This window comes from Papaver somniferum, chromosome 5 (assembly GCF_003573695.1).
Source record: "Papaver somniferum cultivar HN1 chromosome 5, ASM357369v1, whole genome shotgun sequence".
In the NCBI taxonomy this organism is placed as follows: Eukaryota; Viridiplantae; Streptophyta; class Magnoliopsida; order Ranunculales; family Papaveraceae; genus Papaver; species Papaver somniferum.
This window is the reverse complement of record NC_039362.1, coordinates 191,983,109-192,010,052: the sequence shown is the minus strand read 5'-3', so window position 1 is coordinate 192,010,052 and position 26,944 is coordinate 191,983,109. Positions and strand designations below refer to the sequence as shown.

Here is a 26,944-nt window from a genome sequence, read left to right as displayed (position 1 = left end):
GTATGGACGGTACGTGACCTTTTGTCAGGGCTCATCTTTCAAGTAACTTAATTGGAACCCAAGTTTTATACTTGACCTCCAAGTATACTTGGAATATACATAGGCTGGGTGAGTACATTGGGAAAAGTTCCAGCTCAAATAAAATGATATAGTAGTTCTAAATAAATGTGTTATGTTGTAATGAGAAACTAGAGCGGGATCAACACTTCAGAGTAATAAGAGTAAGTTATTATCAATGGGTAATATACAACAAAAACACAATAATTCTGAAGAACAAGAACATTGGGAAGCAGAAGAAGAAGAACTAGATTATACTTGTGAAATTTGTATGGAATCATCTCTTCCGGTCGATACAAAATTCAAGAACATCTACTCCGGCAGAACCAACAAAGAGAAAAAGCAAAACAAAGAATGCACATCAAAACATCACCTCTGCAACGATTGTATTGCTAGGTATGTAGAAGCAAAAATCAATGACGGCGGCACTCCGGTAATTAAATGCCCAGGTATCAACTGTAACGTGGGCTTAGACGTTAACTCTTGCCGTAGTTTCATTGACGTCTCATCAAAAGTTTTCGTTAGATGGTGTGAATTGCTCTGTGAGTCCGAAAGTCTTACAAACTTTGCTCATCATAGCAAGCGAGCTCACTGTCCTGGATTTTCTGAACTGATTTTGAATGAGTGTCCCAATGACAATGGTATTATAGAAACAATGTGCCCATCTTGCAAGATTTTTTTCTGTTTTAACTGTGTGATCCCGTTGAAAGACCAACAGGCTCATGTGTGTAGTAGACAGAGGAGCAAAGACGTCAAATTGATTGACAGAAACGATCTTCTCTTCGTAGAATCTTTTGCGCGACAAGGGTGGACTAGATGTCCTTTTTGCGCGCGTTATGTAGAGCGTGCCTCTGGTTGTCCAACTATCACCTGCAGATGCGGAAACAAATTTTGCTACCGCTGTTGCTGTGGGGAGGCAGCAGGGAGGCGTTGTAACTGTTTTACTAATGTAATTCAGCCTTATGAGGTTCAGCCTTATGTACTTCAGCCAGAGGAGGATCCATATCTCGATATGTTATCAATGTTGTCCGTCTTCACTGGTATTATCTTTGTGGTCAATGTTGTGTTAGGCAAAAATTAACTTAGTTCCAATGTGCTTTATCTACTGTCATCCTCCTGTCAGGATCCAATGTAAATATCTCTGTCCAACAGATCTTTTAAAATTTGGTTAACATCTTTGGATTTGCATACCCGTTAGCTTGTAATTTTGGTGCAAATATCTTTTAGGTTTTGGCTTAATCTTGACAAGCAGCCTCTCTGTTGCCTTACTCGTATAACAGGATCGTTCTGTGGCATGGAAATTATTCAAATCCTTGTACTATACATGCAGTAAAATTTATATAAAGCAAATTCAATAAACAAGGAGTAAAACTTTTCACACAAAATTTTCATAATTGAACAAATTTAAAATTATTTACAGATATGTACAATCCCATTAATGGCTTTGAGTTGTTGGCATGTTGCACAGAAACTATTATTGCAGCACCGGCCATGAATCCGCTTAAGGTTGCTTTTGATAGAAGCAATAAGAAGCACGATTGCTGTCAATTAAAACAAAGAGGAGATTGTGCTGGTGGTACTAGCGCTACGATTCACAACTTAAGTATTTATTGTAAACAGTTTGAAGTTCATGTTGTGCCGCCTCTGAGTGGAAACTCTCCAGTTGTCTGGCGCATTCAATAAGCTGACATTTGCAGAAACCCGTATAGTTCTTGAGCGTTTCATTCCACAAAGGAGTTTTCTTTAGGGCGCACTTTGCTGCATAGACAGAAGAAGCTGCAAACATTGATGGAGAGTACTGTAACATTGCATATTGCATCAGACCCAGTTCCGCCAAGTAAAACACCATATTCTCTAACTCTTTATCTGCTACAGCAGCCTTGATAAAACGAACTAGGAAGTGGTATGCAGTAGGGACGGTTAAGTTCCATCCGAGCTTCTCCAAGATTGAGTTCTCCATGGCCGATATTTGCCTTTTGCTAAAATCCCCATCTGCGAGACTAACATATTCTTCTAGTGGTGGCACAAAATCATCTTCATATTTTGCTGCTATAACCAAAGCACTGAACCCTACCAACAGGAGCTCGTTTCTTGAAACTAAATTCATCGAAAGGTATCGATCGACAAAATGCACAGCAAGATATAAAGCTTCTGGTGGAAGATTTAATACGTCATGTGCAGCAACCAACAAATCCACAAGCTCCATCCTCATACTCGCGTCGATTTCGCTTTGCATGTGCATATAATCACGAACTTGACTTGAACCCTCTGCAAGCTTGTAGAATCTGTATAACTCATCAACATACTCCATTCCGGCCAAATGATTATCAACATATTCTCTATCTATATCGATGATAAACTTATTTAATGCATCACCACAAGGCTTGCTCCGAACAGCCGGAACTCGGGTATAAACTTTTTGTGTTTCAGAGGGAGACTGCTTAATCAACTGAGGATGCATTGTTTTAGACTATGGGGAAGTTTTTTGGTGGGTTTCAGTGATTATGGGAGTTGTGATTGATAGTATAAAACAGAAAAGGAGGAAGAAGCAGAGAAAACAAACGTAAACAGAGAATATCAATGGGTCTGGGTTCAGATATATAGGAAACAAAAAGAAAAAATATAGAAAGTGATTTAATTAACGAAACCATCTCGAAATCGGATTAGTAATTCTTGAAACTGAGCTGATCAACTGCTCAAGTTAGGAAGTTTTGGCATTGTGGTTAAAACAAAGTGTGCATCAAGCGTTTAACTGAGCGATATTATTAGGAAATAAAGAAGGAGGCTATATAAATAATAAGTTGACCCCGACGTACCTCACACATAGATTAAACATGTATTTTTCCCTATACTAGACTTTGTAAAAAAATGAGTGCACACTGCACAGGTGGATTACATACCTGTGTCTATTTGAGTACTACTATAGAGTTGAGCGGAACCAGATATTCCAGGACCGGAATGGCCAAAGCTACGTAGGACAACAACTTTACCGGTGATAACACGCAAATGGGTTACACCATCCGAGCAAAAATGTAGGTTATCTGTAATCCTGTGAGGAATCAAGCATTTTGTAACGCTGGAACTCGCTTCATGTCCCATTTCTCCCTACCAAACACTGACACAAGAATCTTTTCGTTAGATGTTTGGGTTTGTCCATGTTCTAAATTACAGTTTTATAAGATCTGCTTGGAGAATTTTGAGGTATGCTTGGATATGAAGAAAAATCGGGCATCTAATCTTGTGTTTTTATTATATTTAAATTGTTTTAGATAACGAAAAAAAAAGAGCAAAGAAAGGAATTGAAGTAAGAATGAGATGTGCATCGCTTTAGCTTTATTTTGTGTCCGATTCCCTTTACTTTTGAGTCTGGCCCTCTCAACCAGGGAGGAGCCAAATACAATCAAGTCCCCATTTTGAATCCCAAATTTTACTTGTGTATATTTTCACAAGCTTACGTATCTCTATCTGTTAATTATCTCGTTTTCACAAGCTTATTTGTGTGTATTCGGCATTATATTTTCAAAAATGACAGTAACTTTTTTCCTAAAACGGAAGGAATATTTTCTTTTTTGTGTGTTCTTAATGATATTGCTTAATACGTAAAAATTGGGTGTAACTTTGTGCACCCGCGGGTGCACTATTCCTCCCCTTCTCATTTGTTGGGTTTGAGATCCTGATTACGAATGGTATTAAGATTGTGAAGGGGGAAATGAGAGGAGAAATTGTAGCTACTCTAGTAAAAGTATTAGGATTCTGAAGAGAAATAAGAGGGTGAAATTATACCTAGAACAAGATACGAGGATCGATTTCATATTTTTTTTACTTGGATTCTTCTGCCAATAAATCAACCATTCATGATTTTTCATTCAAAAAAATTCATTCACCAACGAGAAGGAACATACAGACCTTCCATCTTTGTTTCTTCAGAGAAAAAGGAGGAGAAAGCGATAACGGAGGAGGTCTACACAAATGTGCACCCAATATATGCATTTATTATTTTAATTTTGTTAACCAAAATAAAAAGATAAAAAAATTAAATCTAATAGATAACATCTAAACAATTTTAGCTAATCAGGAGGGGAGGAATGTGCACCCCGGTTAAAGATGGGGTGCACAAAGTTGGACTCGTAAAAATTGAAAGAAAACTTGCACCCGTGACCCCCACCCACCTGGTTTCTATGACAGAATCATCTGAAAACCACCTATTAGGAATATTTTATGTACAGTCAAGTCAACTAATATTGACTTGACTAAGTCCTGTAGTGAGAGATATAAATATCTCTCTGCATGTGTCTGTAAGGCTACTGAATCATTACCTGTAATAATATCTTTTCTATGTTGTCTTCATATCTTTACATGGTATCATTCAAGGTACGACCTAGGTAAATACTGTACCACCTGTAATAATAACAAATTTTTCCACATAATTGTGATTCTTTCACTATCTTGAGATCAAATATCTTTTTCAACAATTTTCTGATCTTCCTTCAACTTTGGTTGCTCAAATTTTCACAAATTTCAAAATCTTGATCTTCTTTACTTTGAATCTTGGTTCTTTCATCGTCTCTCAATGCCAAATACAAGAGGTTCAATGAATATTCAACAACAAGAACACGGAAATCCAGATCCACAGGAATTTGGAATCAATCGCAATCACAAGTTGAAATTCCATTTTTCGCTGCTCATATGTCTGGTAATGATGAAAATCAGGGTCATTCGTGTTATTTTGCTTTACCATTCAATAATATTGGTAATTTTGTTTCTTTAAAGTTAGATCATACCAACTTCCTGTTATGGCGTGATCAATTCGAATCTGTGTTGATTTCTAATAATTTATATGGTCATGTTAGTGGTGAAATTGTTGAACCCCCATCCCAAGTTATTATCAATGGTGTTACTAGTGTAAATCCATGATGGGTATACTAGAGAAAGGCAGACAGGTTTGTTGTTAGTTGTTTGAAAGCTACATTTACTGAAACTGTCTCTGGTGATGTTCCTGGAATATCTACTGAAAAAGCGGGGGTCTAACAACCACACCCAATATTCTACTTAGAAATCTGTATGGACAAACTCCAATATACTTTCTAAGGAATCAACTAGACAGTCAGACTCAATCTAGATAAAGAGTATATCGAAGAGCTTATATCTCAATCTCTCGATATGATATATACTCGAGCAAATAGAAATCTGCGAGTCTTTATCAAATACTAAAGAGATAACTTGGATGGTACTAAAGACCAATATCTAAGTGTCAATCAATTTAAATCAACAACCAAAAGGTCGGATATTCTAATTGATTGAACAACGCACAACCTGTGATATTTCAATTATATAACAAAATATAATGCGTAAAATAAATAACACAGACACCAGAATTTTGTTAACGAGGAAACCGCAAATGCAGAAACACCCCGGGACCTAGTCCAGATTGAACACACATTGTATTAAGCCGCTACAGACACTAGCCTACTCCAAACTAACTTCGGTCCGCACTGTAGTTGAACCCAAACCAATCTCACACTGATCCAAGGTAAAGTTATGCTCCTACGTCTCTGATCCCAACAGGATACTACATACTTGATTCGCTTAGCTGATCTCACCCACAACTAAGAGTTGCTACGACCCAAAGTCGAAGACTTTAATAAAAAATCTGTATCACACAGAAAAGTCTATGGTAATAGATAAATCTGTCTCCCACGAATATACCTACGAGTTTTGTTCCGTCTTTTGATAAATCACGGTGAACAGGAACCAATTGATAATCCAGACTTATATTCCCGAAGAACATCCTAGTATTATCAATCACCTCACAATAGTCTTAATCGACACATAGAAAAAATATATTGTGGAATCACAAACGATGAGACGAAGATGTTTGTGATTACTTTTTATCTTGCCTATCGGAGATAGAAATCTCAAGCCAATTTTTACAATTGTACTCGTACGATAGAAACAACAAGATTAGATCACACAACTACGATAAAGTAGTATCGGTCTGGCTTCACAATCCCAATGAAGTCGTTAACCTAGTTTATAAGAAGAAACCAAAGGTTAAAGGAGAATCGACTCTAGCTTAGCAAAACTAGTATCACACAGAATGTGTTGGGATTAGGTTTCCCAGTTGCTAGAGTTCTACCTTATATGGTCTTCCAAATCAGGGTTTGCAATCAATGTTAGCTTGGTAATAAAGCATTCAATATTCACTGTTAGATGAAAACCTGATTAGATTCAAGCTAATATTTATCAACCGTTAGATCAAAAACATAGATTGTTATACACAAATGAAATGCACGTTTCTAGGCTTGTGTAACCGTACCCAAACTTGTACATTAGTTGGTTCAACAATAGTTAACCAAATGGTTAGCCATATGATCACTTTCATATCAACCATATTCTTCTTCACCATAACTAGTTCAAATGACTCAAATGAACTAGTTAGAGAGTTGTTCAATTGCAAGGAAATATCATGTACTACACAAGATACAATTAAAGCAAAAACGATTTGATTCACTTGAATTGGTTCATGAACTATATAGCCACGGTTTGCAATTGCATTCCTTAGTTAATATGAATAAATTCACAATCATCGTTTTTTTAGATATAACCTACTCAAGTTCGTGGACTTAAGTCCCGGATGGAGTTCACAAACTCCAGCAGAAATTCTCGGGTTTGAGAACTTTGCCAGTTCGCGGACTTAGCTCACGCACTACTCCGGTTCACTTGATCAACAAAGTTCGCAAACTTTGGTTCAAGGAATAAGGACTTATACATATATGTGTTTCCACAACAATGCTTATATCCTCCAATGGTTATATAATCTAAACTCTCATTTCAATCATTGAAACATTCTCAGAGGACGTTATATAGTTGTTGGTCACAAACCATTTTTCGTCAGAGCAATTTTCAAAGTGATTGAAACATAACATGACTTTCGTCACTAGGTAAAGATGAACTTGGCTAAAGCGAAATCTTACCAACACATATTTCGAGAAATAGATAGGCGAGATAAACTCGGCTCGAAATACCAAATGTGTATAATCTAAGTCTATATAGCAAAACAACTTTTGTCTCAAGATAGAAGATAAATATACTTTTGAGTGATAGATAAGTTCAAGTCTCCACATACCTTATAGTCGATGAAGATCCACGAGTTCCTTGAGTAGTCTTTCGTCTTGTATGATGATTTCCATGGAGTTCTTGAGCTCAACTACACTCTCTATCCTAGTCTGAGACCTTAGATATAGTAGACTATAAATCAAGACTTATAGTTTTGGTCACTAACATTGCAAACATGCTTGAGATAGCAACGCATGCGAGTTCGACCGAGCAATGCTCTAACAATCTCCCCCTTTGTCAATTTTAGTGAAAAAACTATCAATACATATGGAATACAAAAAATATATAAATAAACTTTTGTAGCTCCTATTCCACATGCCTAATCTTCAACATTACTCGAAATCTTCGTCAATTCCAAGTACTCAAATGATCCAAAAGGTTGTAAGTTTAGCATCATCGTTGTTGAAAATCCGTAGCTATAACAACTAGAAAACAAGAGTTCTCAATCATTGTTATACAATGTCATAGTATCATTACACAGCGTCAAAGTTCAATTATATCACAAATTTAACAGCAATACTATGGTTATATGTCACTCCCCCTTAGTCAATACTCCATCTCTCATGGAAACCACCCCCTTACATAATGATCCGAAAACCATATGTATTTGTAGTGTGAACTACATATTAATTCTCCCCCTTTTTGTCAATAAAATTGGCAAAGGTACAAGAACGGGATCCTAATGAAATTTCCGAAAGAGATATTTCATGACCAAAAGAAAGCATATATCATCTTATTTAGATGCAATCATAAATCCGAAGCTAAATGCATTCATCAAGGAGTCTATAAAGATACAAGATAACACCTATAATATTCCACAGCCGCACTCCCCATAAAGATTTGGTAATTAAGCACAAGTTCAATTAAGAACTCTCCCTCATAAAATGTCATTCTCGAAAGAACAACAAGAGCGACCTTAATTTCAAAAAGAAAAAAAGGATTTCTTTGGAAATAACAAATCATATACGAGTATGAATTTTGAATCCAAAATATTCAACTAAATTAACCATAAGAGAACCTATGATTAATTTATCAAACATTCTCAAAATAAGTAAACTTATGGAGACTTAAAAAAACTCAATTAGATTAATCACAAGAAAACCCATAAATAATCTAATCGAAATACACAACTAAACTAATCACAAAAGTAATCAATTTAATTGGTCACGCTCGACACAAAGTACGCATGGAACAACAACTATGTCAAAACAATGACTCAGTCGATAGAACTCAACATAAGACACCTTATGGAGCAACACAGTATGTACACAAAAATTGTGGATCGTAGATCGACCTTATACCGTAGAATAAGCAAGGACTCATTCTATTTTCCATCACCATTTGCACAATGACATTCAAAAGACATAATCCTTGAACACAAAAGATTTTAACCTATATTCCATCAAGAAATGACATAATAGGCTTAACTTTTGTATTTGTCAAAAGTCAATTCATTCTTTCATCAATACATGCATATCAACTCATGAACGACTTTACTTTTGACAAAGTATGGGACAATCAAGTTCACGGATGTAAACACACATATCCGACAACAATATTGCAATACATAAAACCATAAAGATTAATACTGCAAAAATCATCTTCCAAATAATTTTAGAATTTAAACAAATAAACCTAAAAACATGAAGATGAAAATGTTGTACATAGGTATGTGTAATCACAATAATGACTATTCCAAATTCTAGTTATTCTTCTAAAAGAAACAAGAAAATAGAAGATTTACTAGGCAATCTAAAAAAAAAAAAAAACTTTTGCTACATTAACATTCATAAACTGGCTCAATAATTTTCATAACTTCAGAGAAGCAATTTAGAGCACAAGTGTAGCAGAAATCAAGAGTGCAACGAACACTTCTTTAAGATAACAAGAAGCAACTTTAAACACAACCAATACTTAGGCACAACTTGTCTGCAAGCAATAATTCGGCTATGGATGACAAGAACATAACTCAACTATACAGAAGCAATTTTTCCAAAAGTATACCTGAATATTAACACAACTTACTCAACATGACTTTTATGAGTAAGCTCTTTAACCCTTGTTATTAATTAGCACAAGTATGAGTTTTAAGCTCATTACAAGATTTGTGTTTATGATCAAGTCTCTTTTTCCTTCTAAATCTTGAGAGGGATCCATTTAGATGTGAGAAATTATCATAGAACATATTGTCATCAAAATACGAGACATAGTTTGAGTTCTTACCAGAAGAATTTTGACTTGAAGAGGATGCCATCCTGTTGACAATTTCTTTATATCCTTCAATTATCTCTATCAGGTTGTTTCTCATATCATCAATTTTTCTTCTTACTCCTGGGATTTCGTTTACATCAAGAGGAACATTGTTTCCTAACGAAACGACTTGATATTTCCTTAGATGGTTATTGTTAAGACTTCTGTTCTGATTCAGAACATTTGAGGAACTCATCGAACTGACCTTCCTGGTAACATACACGGGGTAAGTACGAAAACCAATTGGTTTAGACATACGAATGTCAGTTACACCTTTGAGAATTAAGTCTAAGGTGTGTTGAAGTTAAACCACGGAGCTTTTATTCAACCTAGAGTTTCTCTTTTGTTTAGCAGATAATTTTGCATTGCAAAAGAAGCATACTTTCTGATCACAAGAATGATTAGAAAAAGTAGTCTTAACAATATCGTTAGGAAATTTTTTCCTTCCATATGATGTGGAACATCCTTGATTAATGGGGATTTCAGAAACATTCTTTCTGAAATGAAGGGATTTCGGTTTTACTTATGGAGCTGTAACTTTTTCAGTCGTAGCAGAAGTATTTGGTATATTAGACTGCTTAGAGCATCCTTGAATAGAGAGTTTAATCAAGCGATGTTCAATTTCCAAGGAATACTTTTTAAGGATAGCCTAATGAGTCATACGTGAAGAATTATCTTCAGTATTTTCTTTGAAATTGTAGTCTCTTATTACACCAAGAGGAACATTGACATGATGTTTTAACCGATTAAATCTATCTGCTTGGACTCTAACAAGATTTAGAATCAAATAACTCTCTTAAGATTTTTCCCGTTCATTAATAGAGATAGACTCTTTTGAAGGGTAATCGGAATGACACATGTCGGTGTTTGTCAGTCTCGTCTGAACACAAGGTTCGTCTATATTTAGGATTGACAAATCTTTCTCTTTAATAAAATTAGACGAGACAGAACTTTTATTTATGGTGGCGTGTTTATCAGAGATAGTACTCTTGTCCATAGAGTCAGATCGCTACAAACACAGACTTGTAAGGTCTTAAACGTGTTTGCATGCTCTAATACCAATTGAAAAAGTGGGGGTCTAACAAATACATCCAATATTTTGCTTAGCAATTTGTATGGAAAAACTCCAATATACTTTCTAGAGAATCAACTAGACAGTCAGACTCAATCTAGATAAAAAGTATATCGAAGAGTTTATATCTCAATCTCTCGATTTGATATATACTCAAGCAAATAGAAATCTGCGAGTCTTTATCAAATACTAGAGAGATAACTTGGATGGTACCAAAGACCAATATCCAAGTGTCAATCAATTTAAATCAACACCAAAAGGTCAGATATTCTAATTGATTGAACAACACACAACCTGTGATATTTCAATTATATAACAAAATATAATGCGTAAAATAAATAACACAGACACCAGAATTTTGTTAACGAGGAAACCGCAAATGCATAAAAACCCCGGGACCTAGTCCAGATTGAACACACACTGTATTAAGCCACTACAGACACTAGCCTACTCCAAACTAACTTCGGTCCGGACTGTAGTTGAACCCCAACCAATCTCACACTGATCCAAGGTACAGTTATGCTCCTACGTCTCTGATCCCAACAGGATACTACGTACTTGATTCCCTTAGCTGATTTCACCCACAACTAAGAGTTGCTACGACCCAAAGTCGAAGACTTTAATAAAAAAATCTTTATCACACAGAAAAGTATATGGTAATAGATAAATCCGTCTCCTACGAACATACCTACGAGTTTTGTTCCATCTTTTGATAAATCACGGTGAACAGGAACCAATTGATAATCCGGACTTATATTCCCGAAGAACAGCCTAGTATTATCAACCACCGCACGATTGTCTTAATCAACACAGCGAAAAAACATATTGTGGAATCACAAACGATGAGACGAAGATGTTTGTGATTACTTTTTATCTTGCCTATCAGAGATAGAAATCTCAAGCCAATTATTACAATTGTAGTCGTATGATAGAAACAATAAGATCAGATCACACAACTACGATAAAATAGTATCGGTCTGGCTTCACAATCCCAATGAAGTCTTTAAGTTGTTAACCTGGTTTAGAAGACGAAACCAAAGGTTAAAGGAGAATCGACTCTATCTTAGCACAACTAGTATCATACAAAATGTATGGGGATTAGGTTTCCCAGTTTCTAGAGTTCTCCCTTATATAATCTTTCAAATCTGGGTTAGAAATCAATGTTAGCTTGGTAACAAAGCATTCAATATAAACCTGATTAGATTCAAGCTCATATTTATGAACCGTTAGATCGAAAACATAGCTTGTTATACACAAATGAAATGCACGTTTCTAGGCTTGTATAACCGTACCCAAACTTGTACATTAGTTGGTTCAACAATAGTTAACCAAATGGTTAGCCATATGATTACTTTCAAATCAACCATATTCTTCTTCACCATAACTAGTTCAAATGACTCAAATGAACTAGTTAGAGAGTTGTTCAATTGCAAGGAAATCTCATGTACTACACAAGACACAATTGAAGCAAAAACGATTTGATTCACTTGAATCGGTTCATGAACTATATAGCCACGGTTTGCAATTGCATTCCTTAGTTAATATGAATAAGTTCACGATCATCGTTTTTTTAGATATAACCTACTCAAGTTCGTGGAATGAAGTTCCCGGATGGAGTTCACAAACTCCAGCAGAAATTCTCGGGTTTGAGAACTTTGCCAGTTCGAGGACTGAGTTCGCGGACTTAGCTCATGCACTACTCCGGTTCACTTGATCAACAAAGTTCGCAAACTTTGGTTCAAGGAATAAGGACTTATACATATATGTGTTTCCACAACAATGCTTATATCCTCTAATGGTTATATAATCTAAACTCTCGTTTCAATCATTGAAACATTCTCAGAGGACGTTATATAGTTGTTATTCACAAACCATTTTTCGTCAGAGAAATTTTCAAAGTGATTGAAACATAACATGAATTTCATCACTAGGTAAAGATGAACATGGCTAAAGCGAAAGCTTACCAACACATATTTCGAGAAATAGATAGGCGAGATAAACTCGGCTCGAAATACCAAATGTGTATAATCTAAGTCTATATAGCAAAACGACTTTTGTCTCAAGATAGGAGATAAATAGACTTTTGAGTGATAGATAAGTTCAAGTCTCCACATACCTTTTAGTCGATGAAGATCCACCAGTTCCTTGAGTAGTCCTTCGTCTTGTATGATAATTTCCATGGAGTCGTTGAGCTCAACTACATTTTCTATCCTAGTCCGAGACCTTAGTTATAGTAGACTATAAATCAAGACTTATACTTTTGATCACTAACATTGACAAACATTCTTGGGATAACAACACATGCGAGTTCGACCGAGCAATGCTCTAACATCTACTGCTCGTGAAATTTGGCGGAATCTAGTTTTAGATCTCAATTTGGGGTAAGATGGAATATGCTATGTCAACAATTATACGGAATTAGAAGGAGTTCTCAGTCTATCTGTGTTTACTTACATAATTTGAAGGCAATTATAGATTCCTTAGCTGCAATCAATGATTGAGTCTCAGATGCAAATTTGATGATGTATGTACTTAATGGACGAGGAAGAGCATATGATACTTTTGTAATCTCTGCACAGAATCGTGAAACTCCATATACTTTTGATGAATTAAAAGCTAGATTGTTAACACGTGAACAGTGGCTAGGTGCTCAAAATCAGGATTATGGTAGTATTCTTGATAATCCTTCAACTTTTTATGGGAGAAATTTTACTACTGGTAACAAGAATGGAAAGAATAAGTTTAAGAACAAGAATAATCAAGGGAATTTTTCCAAACCTGGTAATGGTATTGTTCAATTTAAGATGGTGCTGGCTCTACAAGTTCAAGTGCATATGCTTCAGATGGTGGTTCTACTAGTAGACCTTTTGTGGATTTTTCTACAGCTGAATGTCAGATATGTCGAAAGACGGGACATTATGCAACTAGATATTTCTTCAGGTATCATCCATCACCTAGTTCTGAGTCTAAGTCTACTGCAAATGTGGCTCAAGTTGAAACAGCTTATAGTAGTATGACAATTAATTCAGCTGACTTATGTGATGATCCTTCTGGTGGCTCTACCTCAACTACTTGCATTTCTAATTCTGGTGCCTCAAGACACATGACTGGTGACAAGGATCTACTTCAGGATACTTCTAACTATCATGGGAAGGACAAGATCATTTTTGGTAATGGTAAGACTTTACAAATCTCTCAAACTGTCTCTTCTATTTTACACACACCTGAAGCTAGTTTTGAACTTAAACATGCCATACTAGTACCCGAGATTAAACAAAATCTGTTATCAGTTGCACAATTTACTAAGGATAATTTTTTCTACTTTGATTTTGATCCATGGAGTTTTGAGATTGGATACCTTAGTTCACATGCTCTTTTGGCTAAAGGAAAAATGGTTAACAATTTGTATCCTGTCTCACATATTTCTGTCAACAAAAATGCTTTGTTCACATCTTATTCATCTACTATTTCTTATTCTTCTTTGTGACATAATAGGCTAGGACACCCATCTAAGAAAATCGTTCAACATCTGCATTCTACTAAAGTCATTGCTCTTAAGTCTGATCATGAAAATCAACTATGTCATCCTTGTCAAATTGTTAAAAGTAAAAAGTTGTCATTTCACGTGTATTCTTTTCATTAATCCAAGTCTTTAGCTCTTATTCACTGTGATGTTTGGGGACCTTATCCAATCACTTCTCATGCTGGTTTTAGATACTACATTCTTTTTTATAGGTGATGCCAGTAGATTTTACTGGATTTATCCTACGAAACTTAAAACATATGCCATTCACTATTTTACTCATTTTAAATCTCTTACTGAAAAATTGTTTTCTACAAAGACTTTGTGTTTTCAAACTGATAATGCATGTGAACTTGCTAAGGGTTCATTTAAGCAGTTTCTTGATTCCAATGGCATTCATCTCAGATTGTCATATCCTAACACCCCTGAACAAAATGGACTGGTAGAACGAAAACATAGACATATTACAGAGATGGGCAATACTCTTTTTTTCCCTTCATCAATTCCTTTTTTTTTGGTATGATGCTTTTCTTACTGCTACATACCTGATTAATAGATCTCCAACTCCTGTCTTATCAATGAAATCTCCTTATGAGGTTTTATTTCAAACTTCTCTAGATTACTCTTTTTTTGAGAGTTTTTGGATTCATTTGTTTTTCTTTTCTTGGTCATTATAGACCTGAAAAATTGTCTCTTAAGTATGTTAAATGCATTTTTATTGGTTATAGTCCACTTCATAAAAGGATACAAATGTTTTGATCCTATCTCTCATAAGCTTCATATATCTAGACATGTGATTTTTGATGAATGTAATTTTTACTATAATTCTTCTCCCACTGAAACCTCTTCTTTTAATTCTGATTTACTTCCATCCACTTAAGATTCTACATTACTTCCATCTACTTCATCTCCTACTTCTTCTATGATTACTAGATCAATGAAAGACATTTCTAAACCTAAACAATTTTCATATTTTGTTCTTCATCATTCAGTAAAGCATCCTATTTCCCCTGCATTTACAAGTCTATTAATTAATATTTCTGATCCTAATTTTTTTAGAGAAGCATGTAAAGAACCTAAGTGGATGCTTTCTATGAAATATGAGAATGATGCTCTGATGCTGAATGAAACTTGGACTTATGTTTTGCCTGAACCTCATATGAATATTCTTGGTTGGAAATGGGTGTCTATATGAAACAGCCTCCATGGTTCACTCATCCAGATTTTCCGTATCATGTTTATGATTTGAAGGGCATGGTTTCACATATGTAGTACTTTTATTTTTCAATATGGTTTTATTAAGTCAAAGAATGATCATTCTATGTTATCTACATCACCGAGTCAGACATGTTGGTGTTATTACGGTATGTAAATGATATACTTTTAACAGAGAGTTCTGATATACTTATTAATAAGTTGATACAATCTTTGAGTAAAGAATTTTCTATGAAGGATTTAGAGGATTTAAATTTTTTTCTTGGAATTGAAGCTACTAGATCCTTAGGTGCTATTTTTTTAACTAAAAAAATAATACATTGGAGCTTGTTACTAAGGCACAAATGTTGGATTGCAAGCCTTGTGACACTCCTGTTGCAAAGGGTAAAAGGTGTTATAGGTGTCTTATTGTATGATCTTCTAGCATACAGGACAATTGTTGGTGTTCTGCAATATCTTACACATATATATAAGGCCTTATATCTGTTTCGTTGTCAATTATGTGTCCCAATCCATGCATACTCCAACTGATCAGCATTTTCTTCTTGTGGAAAGAATTTTGAGATACTTAAAAGGTACTTTGGGTACTCGAATTACTTTAAAAAGATGGGATATTCATACTTTAACTGCATACACTGATTCTGATTGGGCTGGTTTCCCAGACACAAGAAGATCTACTTCTGGGTATGTTGTGTTTATGGGTGGTCTTCAAAGAAACAACAAATTGTTTCAAGAATTTCAGCTGAAGCTGAGTATAAGTGCTTGACTGTGGCTACTGCTGAACTGCAATTTATAACATATTTATAATTACAAATGTGGCTACTTCAGTGAAGCTAATGTAATACGCTTAATTTTAAACTGTGATAATCAAAGTGTTATTTTTCTAGCTTCTAATCCAGTCTTCCATGCCAGGACCAAACATGTGGAGATAGACTACCATACTGTCAGAGAACTGGTTGAAGATGTCATTATTCATGTTAGTCATGTAGTGACAGAGGAGCAATTAGTTGATGTGATGACAAAGGGTCTCTGCTATCCAACTTTCTCCAGACTGCTACAAAGGATAATGCAATCTTCAACTGTTGTCAGTTCCGTTTCAGCTTAATATTACTTATTTTGGTCAGATTGGCTCTTGTTGAGTATTTGTTATGTTTCTTGTATTCTCAGAGTGACTCTTGTTGAGTGTCTTCTTTAGGCTCTTGTTGAGCATTTACTCTTTTGATTGTTCTTACAGACTGACTCTTATTGAGTGTTGCTTTTTTGTGTCAGATAGGCTCTTGTTGAGTGTCTGGTTTGTTTTTCTTCTTTTTTGCAATCTGTTCTTGTTTTCTCTTTACTTGTTCAGATTTAGGGGGTATATTAGGAATATGTTATGTATAGTCAAGTCAGCTAATATTGACTTGACTAAGTACTATAATAAGAGATATAAATACCTCTCTGTCTGTGTCTGTAAAACTACTAAATCATTACCTGTAATAATATCTTTTCTACTTTGTCTTAATATCTTTACACCACCCGTATATGGCCGACTGTTTTTCAACTTTCTAGAAAATTCAAGTACCTTGCAAACTTCCTAGATAACTCTAGACTTCTTTTGTTTGGAGTAGGTGTTGTTATTTCAACATAAGAACGTTCCTAACATCTTTAGATTACCATATATAGGGGCATTAAAATAGGAACTCGTTGGAGATTCTCTAAAGTCGGAAAGTGTAGAACCAAATTTGGGAACTCTCAACTTGTGGTTGTTGTTCCACCTAGTACTTCTCACCAGTCAAGCTAATGTAAAATGCTTAAATTTAAACATATGTACTTCAGTGAAGCTAATGTAATACGCTTAATTTTAAACATATGTAATTTCATTTAAGTCAAACCGTCGTACTTTTAAAACTAGAATTACAAATGTGGCAAAAACAGATAGATTTTGTCAATGGAATGAGAGGCACAATGTGCTATTTGTATGGGAAAGATAGGAATGTTACCACAATGATGATACAAGGGAGTCCCATTAACTATAGGACACAATGGTGTATCAGCTAATATTATAAGTATGACACAATGATAGTTCTATTTTACATCAAATTAGGAATTTCACTATCCTTCTATCCCCGGCAGCGGCGCCAAAAATTGATGTGATTTGTAGATAGTGGTAAAAGTGGTTCGATTCTCAGACTTGTGAAGGATATTAATTAGATTTAAATTCTAATATTAAAATAGAAAACTCACTAAAAATTATAGAAAACTCAATCAAAGTTGATATCAATATTAAAAGAACACTGAGGCTAAGATTCCACTATTTTCCAAATTCAAAGTGATTTAATCCAATATTTATATTCATGCAATTTTCTTGTTCAATTTGATTCTTACTATTGCAACAAGTAGATTTTCAAAAGCAATAATTGTAAATACCAAGCATGAAGCATCAAGAGTCTATAAACTAAGCATACTCCATCAAAATAGATCACAATCACTCAAATAAAAATCATATTCAATAATAGTCCAAGGCAAATGATCATAATAATAATTGCAATAAATTAAATTAAATATATTGTACCGCTTTTTGTTGGAAAAATAACTTACTCTATCGCCTCAACAATGGGGTTTAGCTCCTCATATCAAAAACAGGTTCAAAATAATAAATCATGGCTCAAAAAATGGTTTTGTTGAAGAGAATATATAAAACAGCAGATCTGCAACGGTGTATAGATGTTACAGAAGTCACCGTTACAGTTGGTGTTGCAATACTGAAGATATACGTAGATATACGTTACTAATCAACTGTTACAGGATCAGAAATTTAAGACCCTAGAATACGACTGTCCTTCACAACTTAATGTTCTTCAACTGTTAAACAACGACACTGTTCTGCGACTGTTTCCCGTGTGTCAATGTTAATCGCGTTCTTCCTCTTCTGCAGCAGCATCAGCAGAAATAGAGTTTGGTAAAGCTCTGATTTCTTCTTCTCTGGCTCTCCTTAGGTCCCCAAACTCTCGACACCCCCTCTATATGACCCAAGACATCTATTTATATCAAAAATACCGATTAAATCTCTCCCAAATCTTCCAAAATCTCTTTCCTTCTCTTCACGGAAAAGTTGCGGCAATTTCTTGTTTTAGAATTTCTACGCGTTTCTGAGCTTTCCTTTTTATTCTAAACTCTTCCTTAGATAGATACAAATATTTGGGAAGGTTTACAACACTTTAGTCTCTCTAAAATTCTCTAAAACAGGTCACACACGTGACTTTCCATATATTTATGTTGTGATAAAAATCCTCGATTGAGCCCAGTCTAATCGATTTAAACACCCATTTCAAATTCCTAGACCCATAAGGAGTCTATCCTATGAAAATCAGAGGTTTAATCGACCTCAAACTCCTCCAAATCACGATTGCCAAAACTGCCAAATATTTCCCGCCAATTTTCTGGATTTGAAACCGTGAAGAAGAAAGGGCGCCCCCTATCCAGAGTAGGGGTGCATTTAGAAGCTGCCTTAAGGGGTGTCCTGGGGTTTCCCCTGATCCAAGCCGGGGTCCCAATAGCAAGTGTCCTCCGGGTGCTTTCCCTCAACTTTTCGAGCCAAATTTTTCCAAAAATGTTCATTAGCCAAAAATACCTACAAATAAATAAAACATCATAATAAGTACAAAAATGAGCCATAACAATGTATAGAATCGAGACAAATCGGACACAAAAATGTGTCTATCAGAGGCACAATGTGTTATTTCTATGGGAAAGATAGGAATGTTACCACAATGATGATACAAGGGAGTCCCATTAACTATAGGACACAATGGTGTATCAACTAATATTATAAGTATGACACAATGATAGTTCTATTTTACATCAAATTAGGAATTTCACTATCCTTCTATATTTTTAGTTTTATTGGAGCAATCTCATTTTATACGTAAAGCAGGTCATTTATATAAAATAAGTATTATGTATTACCAACATATGGTTGATCTTAAGGTACTATTACGTATAATCATGTAAAAATAAAAACCTATATGTATAACCAAGTCAAAAGAAAACCTATATGTAAAGGAAGTACTGGTGTTACCAAAATTCATTAAACCTAAGCTATCCCTTTAAACCAAATACAACATTTGTTACCAATAAATATACACATGACATATAAAGAAAGTTTCAGAAATTAGCCTTTAAACCAAATACGACATTTGTTTATCAATAAATATACACATAAGAGATAAAGAAAGTTTCAGAAATCAACAAAGTTAGAAAAATTCAAGATTAAGAGAAACACAACTTTTTGAAATCATAGGTCAAATAATAATGAATGATAACTTACATTAATTAAGCCCTTCCAACCTCTTGGCATAGAAGAAGTGTTGAAACTGAGTAGTCAAGATCATAAGCACTTAATTAGATATTGCTCCAAGTTGAACAATGTTTCTCACTTGTATTGTTTTTCCAATCAACCAACTTAGTAAAAGATTCAATTATTGGGCATTTCCAGTTTAACTTGCTTATCGTTGATGGTAAGGAAACTAAAGTTAGTGTTGGAATTATAATTCAAATATTAGATTTAGGATAATTTTGTTTGATCTTTGAATATTTTCAAATTTGAATAGTTATTTGTTAAGTATCCTAGTCTTTAGAAAAATACTAAGCACATTTAAATGTGTGACTTAATTCTTACGAGTTAGGATTTTGTTAGTAGTGGGATAGTGAGAGTAGTATACAGTTTTGAATTACAACCTATATAAAGGTTAGTTTTCTATTGTAAAATATAAAAAAAAATTTATCAATGTAGTTCTAACTTTACTTTATGTTCAATCTCTCTAACACTCCTCTTTGTGCCATGATGGATTTATTACATGGTATCAGAGCTGGGAAAGAGAGTTGAGTAGAGGGAGAGTTACAAGAAATATGTTTTTTTTTAAATAAAAAACAAGTAGTTGATTTATCTAGTGAAAAAAGGGTGATTTTCAGAAGGAGTTTTCATTTTTGTTTATTGTGAGTGCAAAGATTGATTTTAAGAGACAAAAAAAAAAAAGATTATTGTGATGAAGAAAAATGTTAAGCTAAGATGATGATGAAGATGCATATTATTGATTAGCATAATATGTTGGGCTGGTTGAAAGATGTTGCTGATAATGATGATGTTAATGATGGTGATGCTTGATGTTTTCTAATTCATGGTAATGATGATAGATAATAAAATTTTAAGAAGAATATTTGAATTACGGGAGGGTGTTGGAATTATAATTCAAATATTAGATTTAGGATAATTCTGTTTGATCTTTGAATATTTTGAAATTTGAATAATTGTTTATTAAGTGTCCTAGTCTTTAGGAAAATACTAAACACATTTAAATGTGCGACTTAATTCCTACAAATTAGGATTTTGTTAGTAATGGGATAATGAGAGTTTCTAGGGTTTTGATACCCTAACTGAGTTGAAAACCTATTCTTGGTTTCTTTACTCACCATCTGATATCCTAAAAATTTGATTTCTAGGTTTTGGAATAGATGATGAAGAGCGTCGAGAAGAAAAATCAAAAGTTGCATACTCATGAAGATAAGACAATTTGGATCATCAAGAATGCTAATTGATGAAATAAGTTGGGACTTGTCCCATGGATGAACTGAGAACGCTAAAGATCCAGGTCTTTTAAATAAGACTTGTTGAATCCATGAACTTAGAATCCGAACATATTTTGTTTCCACGATATTTATCTGTTTATCCCCAAAAGATAGGTTCTTATGAACTTGTGAGATCCTTTCGGTTTTCTTTTTTATTTTTTCATATCTTAGTCACTTTTGTGACAAAAGAGGGGAAAATATATGGAGTATACAGATGATTTTTAATTATTGAGAAATGAAATATGTGCTAAAAAAGTATATATCTAACGAGAGAGTATGACATAGACTAAGGGGGAGAAACATATCATCTTTCTCTATAGTATTTCATACTACAAAAGAGGAATAACAAATAGGTTCGGATTGAATATCTACCTAGCTTTCCTTTAGGGCGAGTACATCTTTTGTTATTCAAATGCGTCAACAACAATATTTGTTTTGAATATGTGCAGGTTATTGAAGATGATGAAACTTATAATCAAGTGTATGAAGAATGAGTTAAGAAAATGTTACGTAATGTAATATTTGTAAATTTTAATTCGTGTACTCTCCATATATGTGATAGAGTTTTTTCACCAAAAATGACAAAGGGGGAGATTGTTAGAGAACTTCTCGGTTGAACCCATGAAGCATTTGCATGTCAAGGTTGGTTGTCATATTTTAGTATCAAAACTCATAAGCCGCTTGATTAGATCACTATAGTCAACTTCTTAAGTTAGACTATAAAGTCTAGAAATGTTGAGACATACAAGTATTACTCTGAAGACCTGAAGATTCCGAAGACGTATCGACAACAACGATCACATCATACTTCCACTTGAGGTTATTAATACATGACTTGAATTTTTTCTATTTTCATATCGTTTTATTTCAAGTCGTTTCTGATTGAAAACATAACATGCGAAGTTATATATGTGAAATACTAGTATAATAAGACTTGATCATCATATTGTGATCAAAGTGTCAAGGAACAATATATCAATAAGTAATAATAATCACTTTATATTGGTATATTGATTTACGAATTATAATGCTTATCTTTTAGAACTTCATAATTGTGACATCAACATAACCTTTGTAACTCGTTAGTATATAGGTTCTGATTTCATACCTAGAGAAACTATGTTTAATTACATAAGTTTAAGGAAGTAGACGTTGAACTTGTTTCATATTCGAAAGGAAATCAAAAGGACTATGGTTTCAGTTTTCATTGAAGATCTTATGTATGAACGATCCTAACCTATATAGGGAATAAACGTAGAATTGATCCTAGCTTATATTGGGAGTCAAGGTAGAACCGATCCCTACCTATATTGGTAGTCAAGGTAAAACCGATCCTAACTTGATTTAAATATCATGGTAGAACCGATCCCGATAGGCAAAACCGATTTCTGAAGTCACGTACACTTTAGGGACCGTGTGATTTGAAAATTCGGTTTGGAAAATAGGAAAGTTCAAGATGTTGACATAGTGAGTAATTTGAACATGCTGAAATGTTATTTCTTAATTTTTCAAATATATTTCTTGATATTCGAGGTGAGATCCCAAACCGAAATTAGCATAAAATCTTTTTGAGATTTTCGAAATTAATATTTTTGTTTTCCCAGCAATCAAAACATATCAATGGAAATAAATATTAGTTAATTGATAGCTAATATTGAGTTTTCTATTGAAATTTTGGTTGTAAAGTTGGATATTGGTTAGAATTCATAAAACTGAATTTAGGTGCTTTATTGCATATCTTTTGAATATCTTCGGTTATGGAAATTCCTTGGTGTCGAAACTACCTTGATCCATAAATAGTGAAGTTTGTTCTTCTTACAAACTCGTCCCAAGCCAGCCAGACTTCATCTTTGATGTTTCTGGTGATTGGTGTAACCGACTAATAGTATTCTCGTAATACTATCTTAGAGAGGAAAGTAACCTAATTAGGTGAAATCTCTTACGTCCGATAGTTCAAAGACTTATTTGGGATCAAGAAGCATTTATTAGTAAGGTTGATATGAGACTAGAATTACATTGTTATTTTAGTTTTCTATTATTGATTTCATTAACTAATAGTAGTTATCTCTGGAATGCACCTAGTTTGATTATTCTTGAGAACCTTCTATTATGATATAAGGCCACTCAAACTAGATCAAGAGAATAACATTGTGTTGTGATCATCCATTTTTATTTAACTTCGTCCTGTGCGTGATCGATCATAAGTCAGGAATCAAGTTTGTTATTGTGCAGGTACAAAAGACTATTGAAGATTGAAGAAAATACGATTTTTCTTATTGGTTTTGTATCTTCGTGATTTGCTTCGTGCAAAAACTTGATCGTATGGTATCCGACTAGATATGGTTTATCTTTTGTAGACTTATTATTGACTAGTTGTATTTAGGTCGACAAGTTATCATTTGGTGGTACACTTTAGTATATGAATATGTTAGTTCTATCTGACTTGATCTGTTTAACTTGTTTAATCCAGATCTTAAAATATCTAACCCGACAAAGGAGGTTTAATTCATTTTAAACAAGACAAGCTTTTTTCACACTCAACATCATATATCTCTGATTCACTTCTTGAGATAGAAATGTGGTTCCCCAATAGATTAGTCATCTACTGTTTGGAAGGCGATCCAAACGGATGAGTGTTTAAAGTCTTCAGAGGGACTGGAGCAACTTAAGATGGTGGACTCTATCTTAGGATTCACGTGCATTAAATGAATTGATTGTAGGTGCATGGATCATGAGAAAACTAAGTAACTAGGGGTAGTTTAGTTGGTCTCAACTATACGAAGTTTGGTAGTGTCTTTGTAACGGCTTAATTATGAGATTATTCAAAAATGAACCATATCCCTGTTTTTTTTTTTTTGTATTTTTGGTTTCCTTGTTGATAAAATCTTGTTGTGTCTTTACTTTTACTTTCCGCAATTATAAGTAAGTACAAGATACATTAATCCAAAGCACTTGATATTGATTATATAATATTAGTCTTTTACCGTAACTATTATCAAGTGATTACCTTGTTGTTGTATTGTCTCAACTTTGTCCATAGACGATCACTCAAGGTATCAGACTTATATGTTGATATAAAAATATTGTGGTGTACTTGGTACCCTCGTATCAGGTAAATATTACACCATTGAAGAATGTAAATTAATCGATTTTATCCCTTTTACCTGCGACAATGTAATCAAGTTCGTTTCTTTTTTTCCCCAATTTATAATTTGGGTTTTTCTCCAAAATTTTAGAATTTAGCGGAATCCCTTTTTGTTGATTTAATTAATTCTTATCAAGATGTTAATAAATTTGATGCCTTTGCTTATAACATGAAATTTGTGGTTTTCTTAGGAATGGATTAGTTTTTACGTTTAGGAATTTTGGTGTTGAAAACCCAATTTGTATAATTTAAACAATACATTCTACAATTGACGGCTGAAGTCTTTAGAGGTTTTAAGTAGAGATTGAGTTTTTAAGAAATCAGTGAGGTACAAATAGGGCATGATAGCGGCAGGGATAACATGAAGTATACGCCACAAGTGGTGCATCGTTTAGGTTAATCCATACCTTTATAGCGTAGTTGCAAACATTTTGTATGTCTTACTTTTTCAATGGAGTATGAACCACCAATGGAATTTGTTTTGGAGAGGATTCTGCAATATGGACATTTCTTGTTCAGCTAGTGATACAAAAATAATGCATCTATTGTTAGGATGCGACGGGTAAACCCTCGGTTTTTTGGCCGCCCATCCGTCTTTCATGTTTGCACATTTCATAGTGGGAGCAAGCCATCCCATTGGAATTGCCCTGATAAATGTGATAAGATAACTGTAAAAGTTATTTCAAAAAGATAAACCGTAAAAGTTTCTCATGGTACCTTGGTGGTACAATCCTTACTGGGCCATGGCCCAAGTTAAAAAAGTTTGTAATCCACCAACCGCTTTCTTTGAACTTTCTCTCAACGCGGAAATATAATTCTCTTTCTAGAATTCATAAAAAAAATCCTGAATCAGTCTTCCTATTCCTCAATAGACTCCTGAATTATCTTATATCCGTTTACCTAGAATCATGGGAACCCCTGAATTTCCTGATCTAGGTAAACATTGCACTGTGGAAGATTGTAAATTAATCGATTTCCTTCCTTTTACCTGCGACAGATGTAATCAGGTTCGTTTCTTCTTCTCTTTTTTTCCAATTTTTTGGGGGTTTTTCTCTAAACTTTAGGATTCTTCTGAACCCCTTTTTGTTGATTCGATTGATTCTTATCAAGATTTTTGTAAATTTGACGCCTTTGCTTATAACATGATATTTGGGGGTTTTCTTAGGAGTGGATTAGTTTTCTTGGGTTAGGAATTTTGGTGTTGAAGACCCATTATGTTTGATTTGAACCAGTAAATCCTGCAATTTTAAGATGAAATCTTTAGGGTTCTTAAGTTGAGATTGATTTTTTAGTGAGGAACTATAGGGTATAAAAAGGCTGTAGGGATAACATTATTGGCATCTGTAAACCCTTTGATGTAGTGGAATGTATTCAAAATGGTGCATCGTTTAGGTTAATCATTTTGTATGTCTTACATTTAGGATGGAGTATGTGCCACCAGTGGAACTTGTTTAGGAGAGGATTATGCAAAATGACATAGTGATTTCCTGGTGGGATTTCCTGTTAATGTCTCTGATTAAGTTGAGGTGTTAGGTTCACTGCCATACGTAAATTCTAATCCGAAGTTAAATTGATTCAGGGTGGGACATCCTGTTATAATTTGGAAATCAAAATCGTGTTCCATCTTGAGCTGATTCTGTCGTAACCCACTGTCTCATTTGTTCTTATTTTGCGTATCATCATTGATCTGTTGTTTTGAACTTTGGGATATTTCCCCTTGGCAAGTTTTCTTGTACTAATATAGTAGCGTTGTCATCTCTACAGCTTTGTGCTTTTCAGTTGAAAGTCTTTTTCATTTTCCTCGATTTTTATCCTCTATTCTACCATATTTGCAACAGGTATATTGTTTAGAACATAGAAGTTTCGTTAAACACCAGTGTCCAAATGCGAACAAGCAGGACGTTACTGTCGTTATATGCCCATTATGTGCCAAAGGAGTCCGTTTAATCCCTGATGAAGACCCTAATATCACTTGGGAGACGCATGTTAACACTGAATGTGACCCATCGAATTATGAAAAAGCAACAAAGAAGAAAAAGTGCCCCGTCCCCAGATGCAAAGAGAATCTAACATTTTCAAACACAATTAAATGCAGAGACTGCACCATTGAGCACTGTCTGAAGCATCGGTTTGGGCCTGACCACCAATGTCCAGGACCTAAAAAAGCTACTTCTGGGTTCCCTTTCGTGAATCTCTTGAATAAGAGCCAGAAGGATGGTACAAAACTAGGCCGAAATTCATCCTCTACGTCATCATCACCCACATGGGTCACTGGCTTAATGAATGCAGCTTCTTCAGTTAAGGCATCATTTAAAACAGCTACGGATGGGATAGGGCAGAGCAGCAGTGGACAAACAGAAGAATGTCCTCAGTGTCGGGCAAAGTTCTCCTCTGTCACAGCTCTGGTGGAGCATGTTAAAAAAAACCACGAACGTGGAAATCGAAGTGGTGGTGCTAACAAGGTGACAATTGATGTCTGCCCCAAGTGCAGTAGAGGTTTCCGAGATCCAGTAGCATTGGTGAATCATGTCGAGAAAGATCATGGAGGTACTTCTAGAGCGTGAAACTGTACCACCATTAATTAGAGTTCATATCCTCGTTGTGAATTGTATTTGTATGTCAACATTTTGTTGATACAGTTCATTGGTGTCTGCTTCCGTTGATTCATCGGCATTTGATATGTTCGATCATTTACAGTTACATTGTCTTAGGAAAAAGAACAGAAACAGAAATATGACAAGTTCTTTGCAGGAAAACATGTTATTGTTTGACTATTTCTTAGTCTTTTAAGTTCTTCTGTTGCGCAAGTTCAAGGATACCGTAAGTTAAATCTGCCGGTTTGAGCAGCAGTCTTTTGAAGGAGGGAATCAAAATAGTAAAGAAAATTGAAAAGCTTCTGTCGCACAAGTTCAAGTGCTTTCCTGAACTTACAGTCACTATATCCTATAAATCCTACTCTGAT

At 34.5% G+C, this 26,944-nt stretch overlaps 3 protein-coding genes and 1 pseudogene across 3 annotated transcripts; 3 read left to right on the top strand and 1 right to left on the bottom strand.

Moving 5' to 3' along the window:
- Window positions 1–235: 235 nt before the first annotated feature.
- Window positions 236–1,138, top strand: LOC113280421 (probable E3 ubiquitin-protein ligase RNF217). Its single transcript, XM_026529044.1, has one exon. The coding sequence runs from the start codon at window positions 236–238 to the stop codon at window positions 1,136–1,138; it is 903 nt and encodes a 300-aa protein (XP_026384829.1).
- A 504-nt stretch (window positions 1,139–1,642) lies between these two features.
- LOC113280420 lies at window positions 1,643–2,518 on the bottom strand (annotated as a pseudogene).
- Window positions 2,519–13,017: 10,499 nt separating this feature from the next.
- On the top strand, window positions 13,018–13,982 carry LOC113280419. The gene is made up of 2 exons (XM_026529043.1): window positions 13,018–13,213; window positions 13,300–13,982. Exons 1-2 carry the CDS (start codon window positions 13,018–13,020, stop codon window positions 13,980–13,982), a joined length of 879 nt encoding a protein of 292 aa, XP_026384828.1.
- Window positions 13,983–24,797: 10,815 nt separating this feature from the next.
- LOC113284104 (zinc finger AN1 and C2H2 domain-containing stress-associated protein 16-like) lies at window positions 24,798–26,889 on the top strand. Its single transcript, XM_026533513.1, has 2 exons — window positions 24,798–24,989; window positions 25,821–26,889. The coding sequence occupies exons 1-2, from the start codon at window positions 24,891–24,893 to the stop codon at window positions 26,544–26,546; spliced, it is 825 nt and encodes a 274-aa protein (XP_026389298.1). The 5' UTR covers window positions 24,798–24,890; the 3' UTR covers window positions 26,547–26,889.
- The last annotated feature ends 55 nt before the right edge of the window (window positions 26,890–26,944 follow it).

What these genes read in the sequence shown, in the direction of transcription:
- LOC113284104 (XM_026533513.1), top strand. Translation starts at nt 24,891, where the DNA reads ATGGGAACCCCTGAATTTCCTGATCTAGGTAAACATTGCACTGTGGAA. An exon ending in CCTGCGACAGATGTAATCAG is followed by an intron (nt 24,990 to 25,820) that starts GTTCGTTTCTTC and finishes TATTTGCAACAG; the next exon opens with GTATATTGTTTAGAACATAG.
- LOC113280421 (XM_026529044.1), top strand. Translation starts at nt 236, where the DNA reads ATGGGTAATATACAACAAAAACACAATAATTCTGAAGAACAAGAACAT.
- LOC113280419 (XM_026529043.1), top strand. Translation starts at nt 13,018, where the DNA reads ATGTATGTACTTAATGGACGAGGAAGAGCATATGATACTTTTGTAATC. An exon ending in TGGGAGAAATTTTACTACTG is followed by an intron (nt 13,214 to 13,299) that starts GTAACAAGAATG and finishes GTTCAATTTAAG; the next exon opens with ATGGTGCTGGCTCTACAAGT.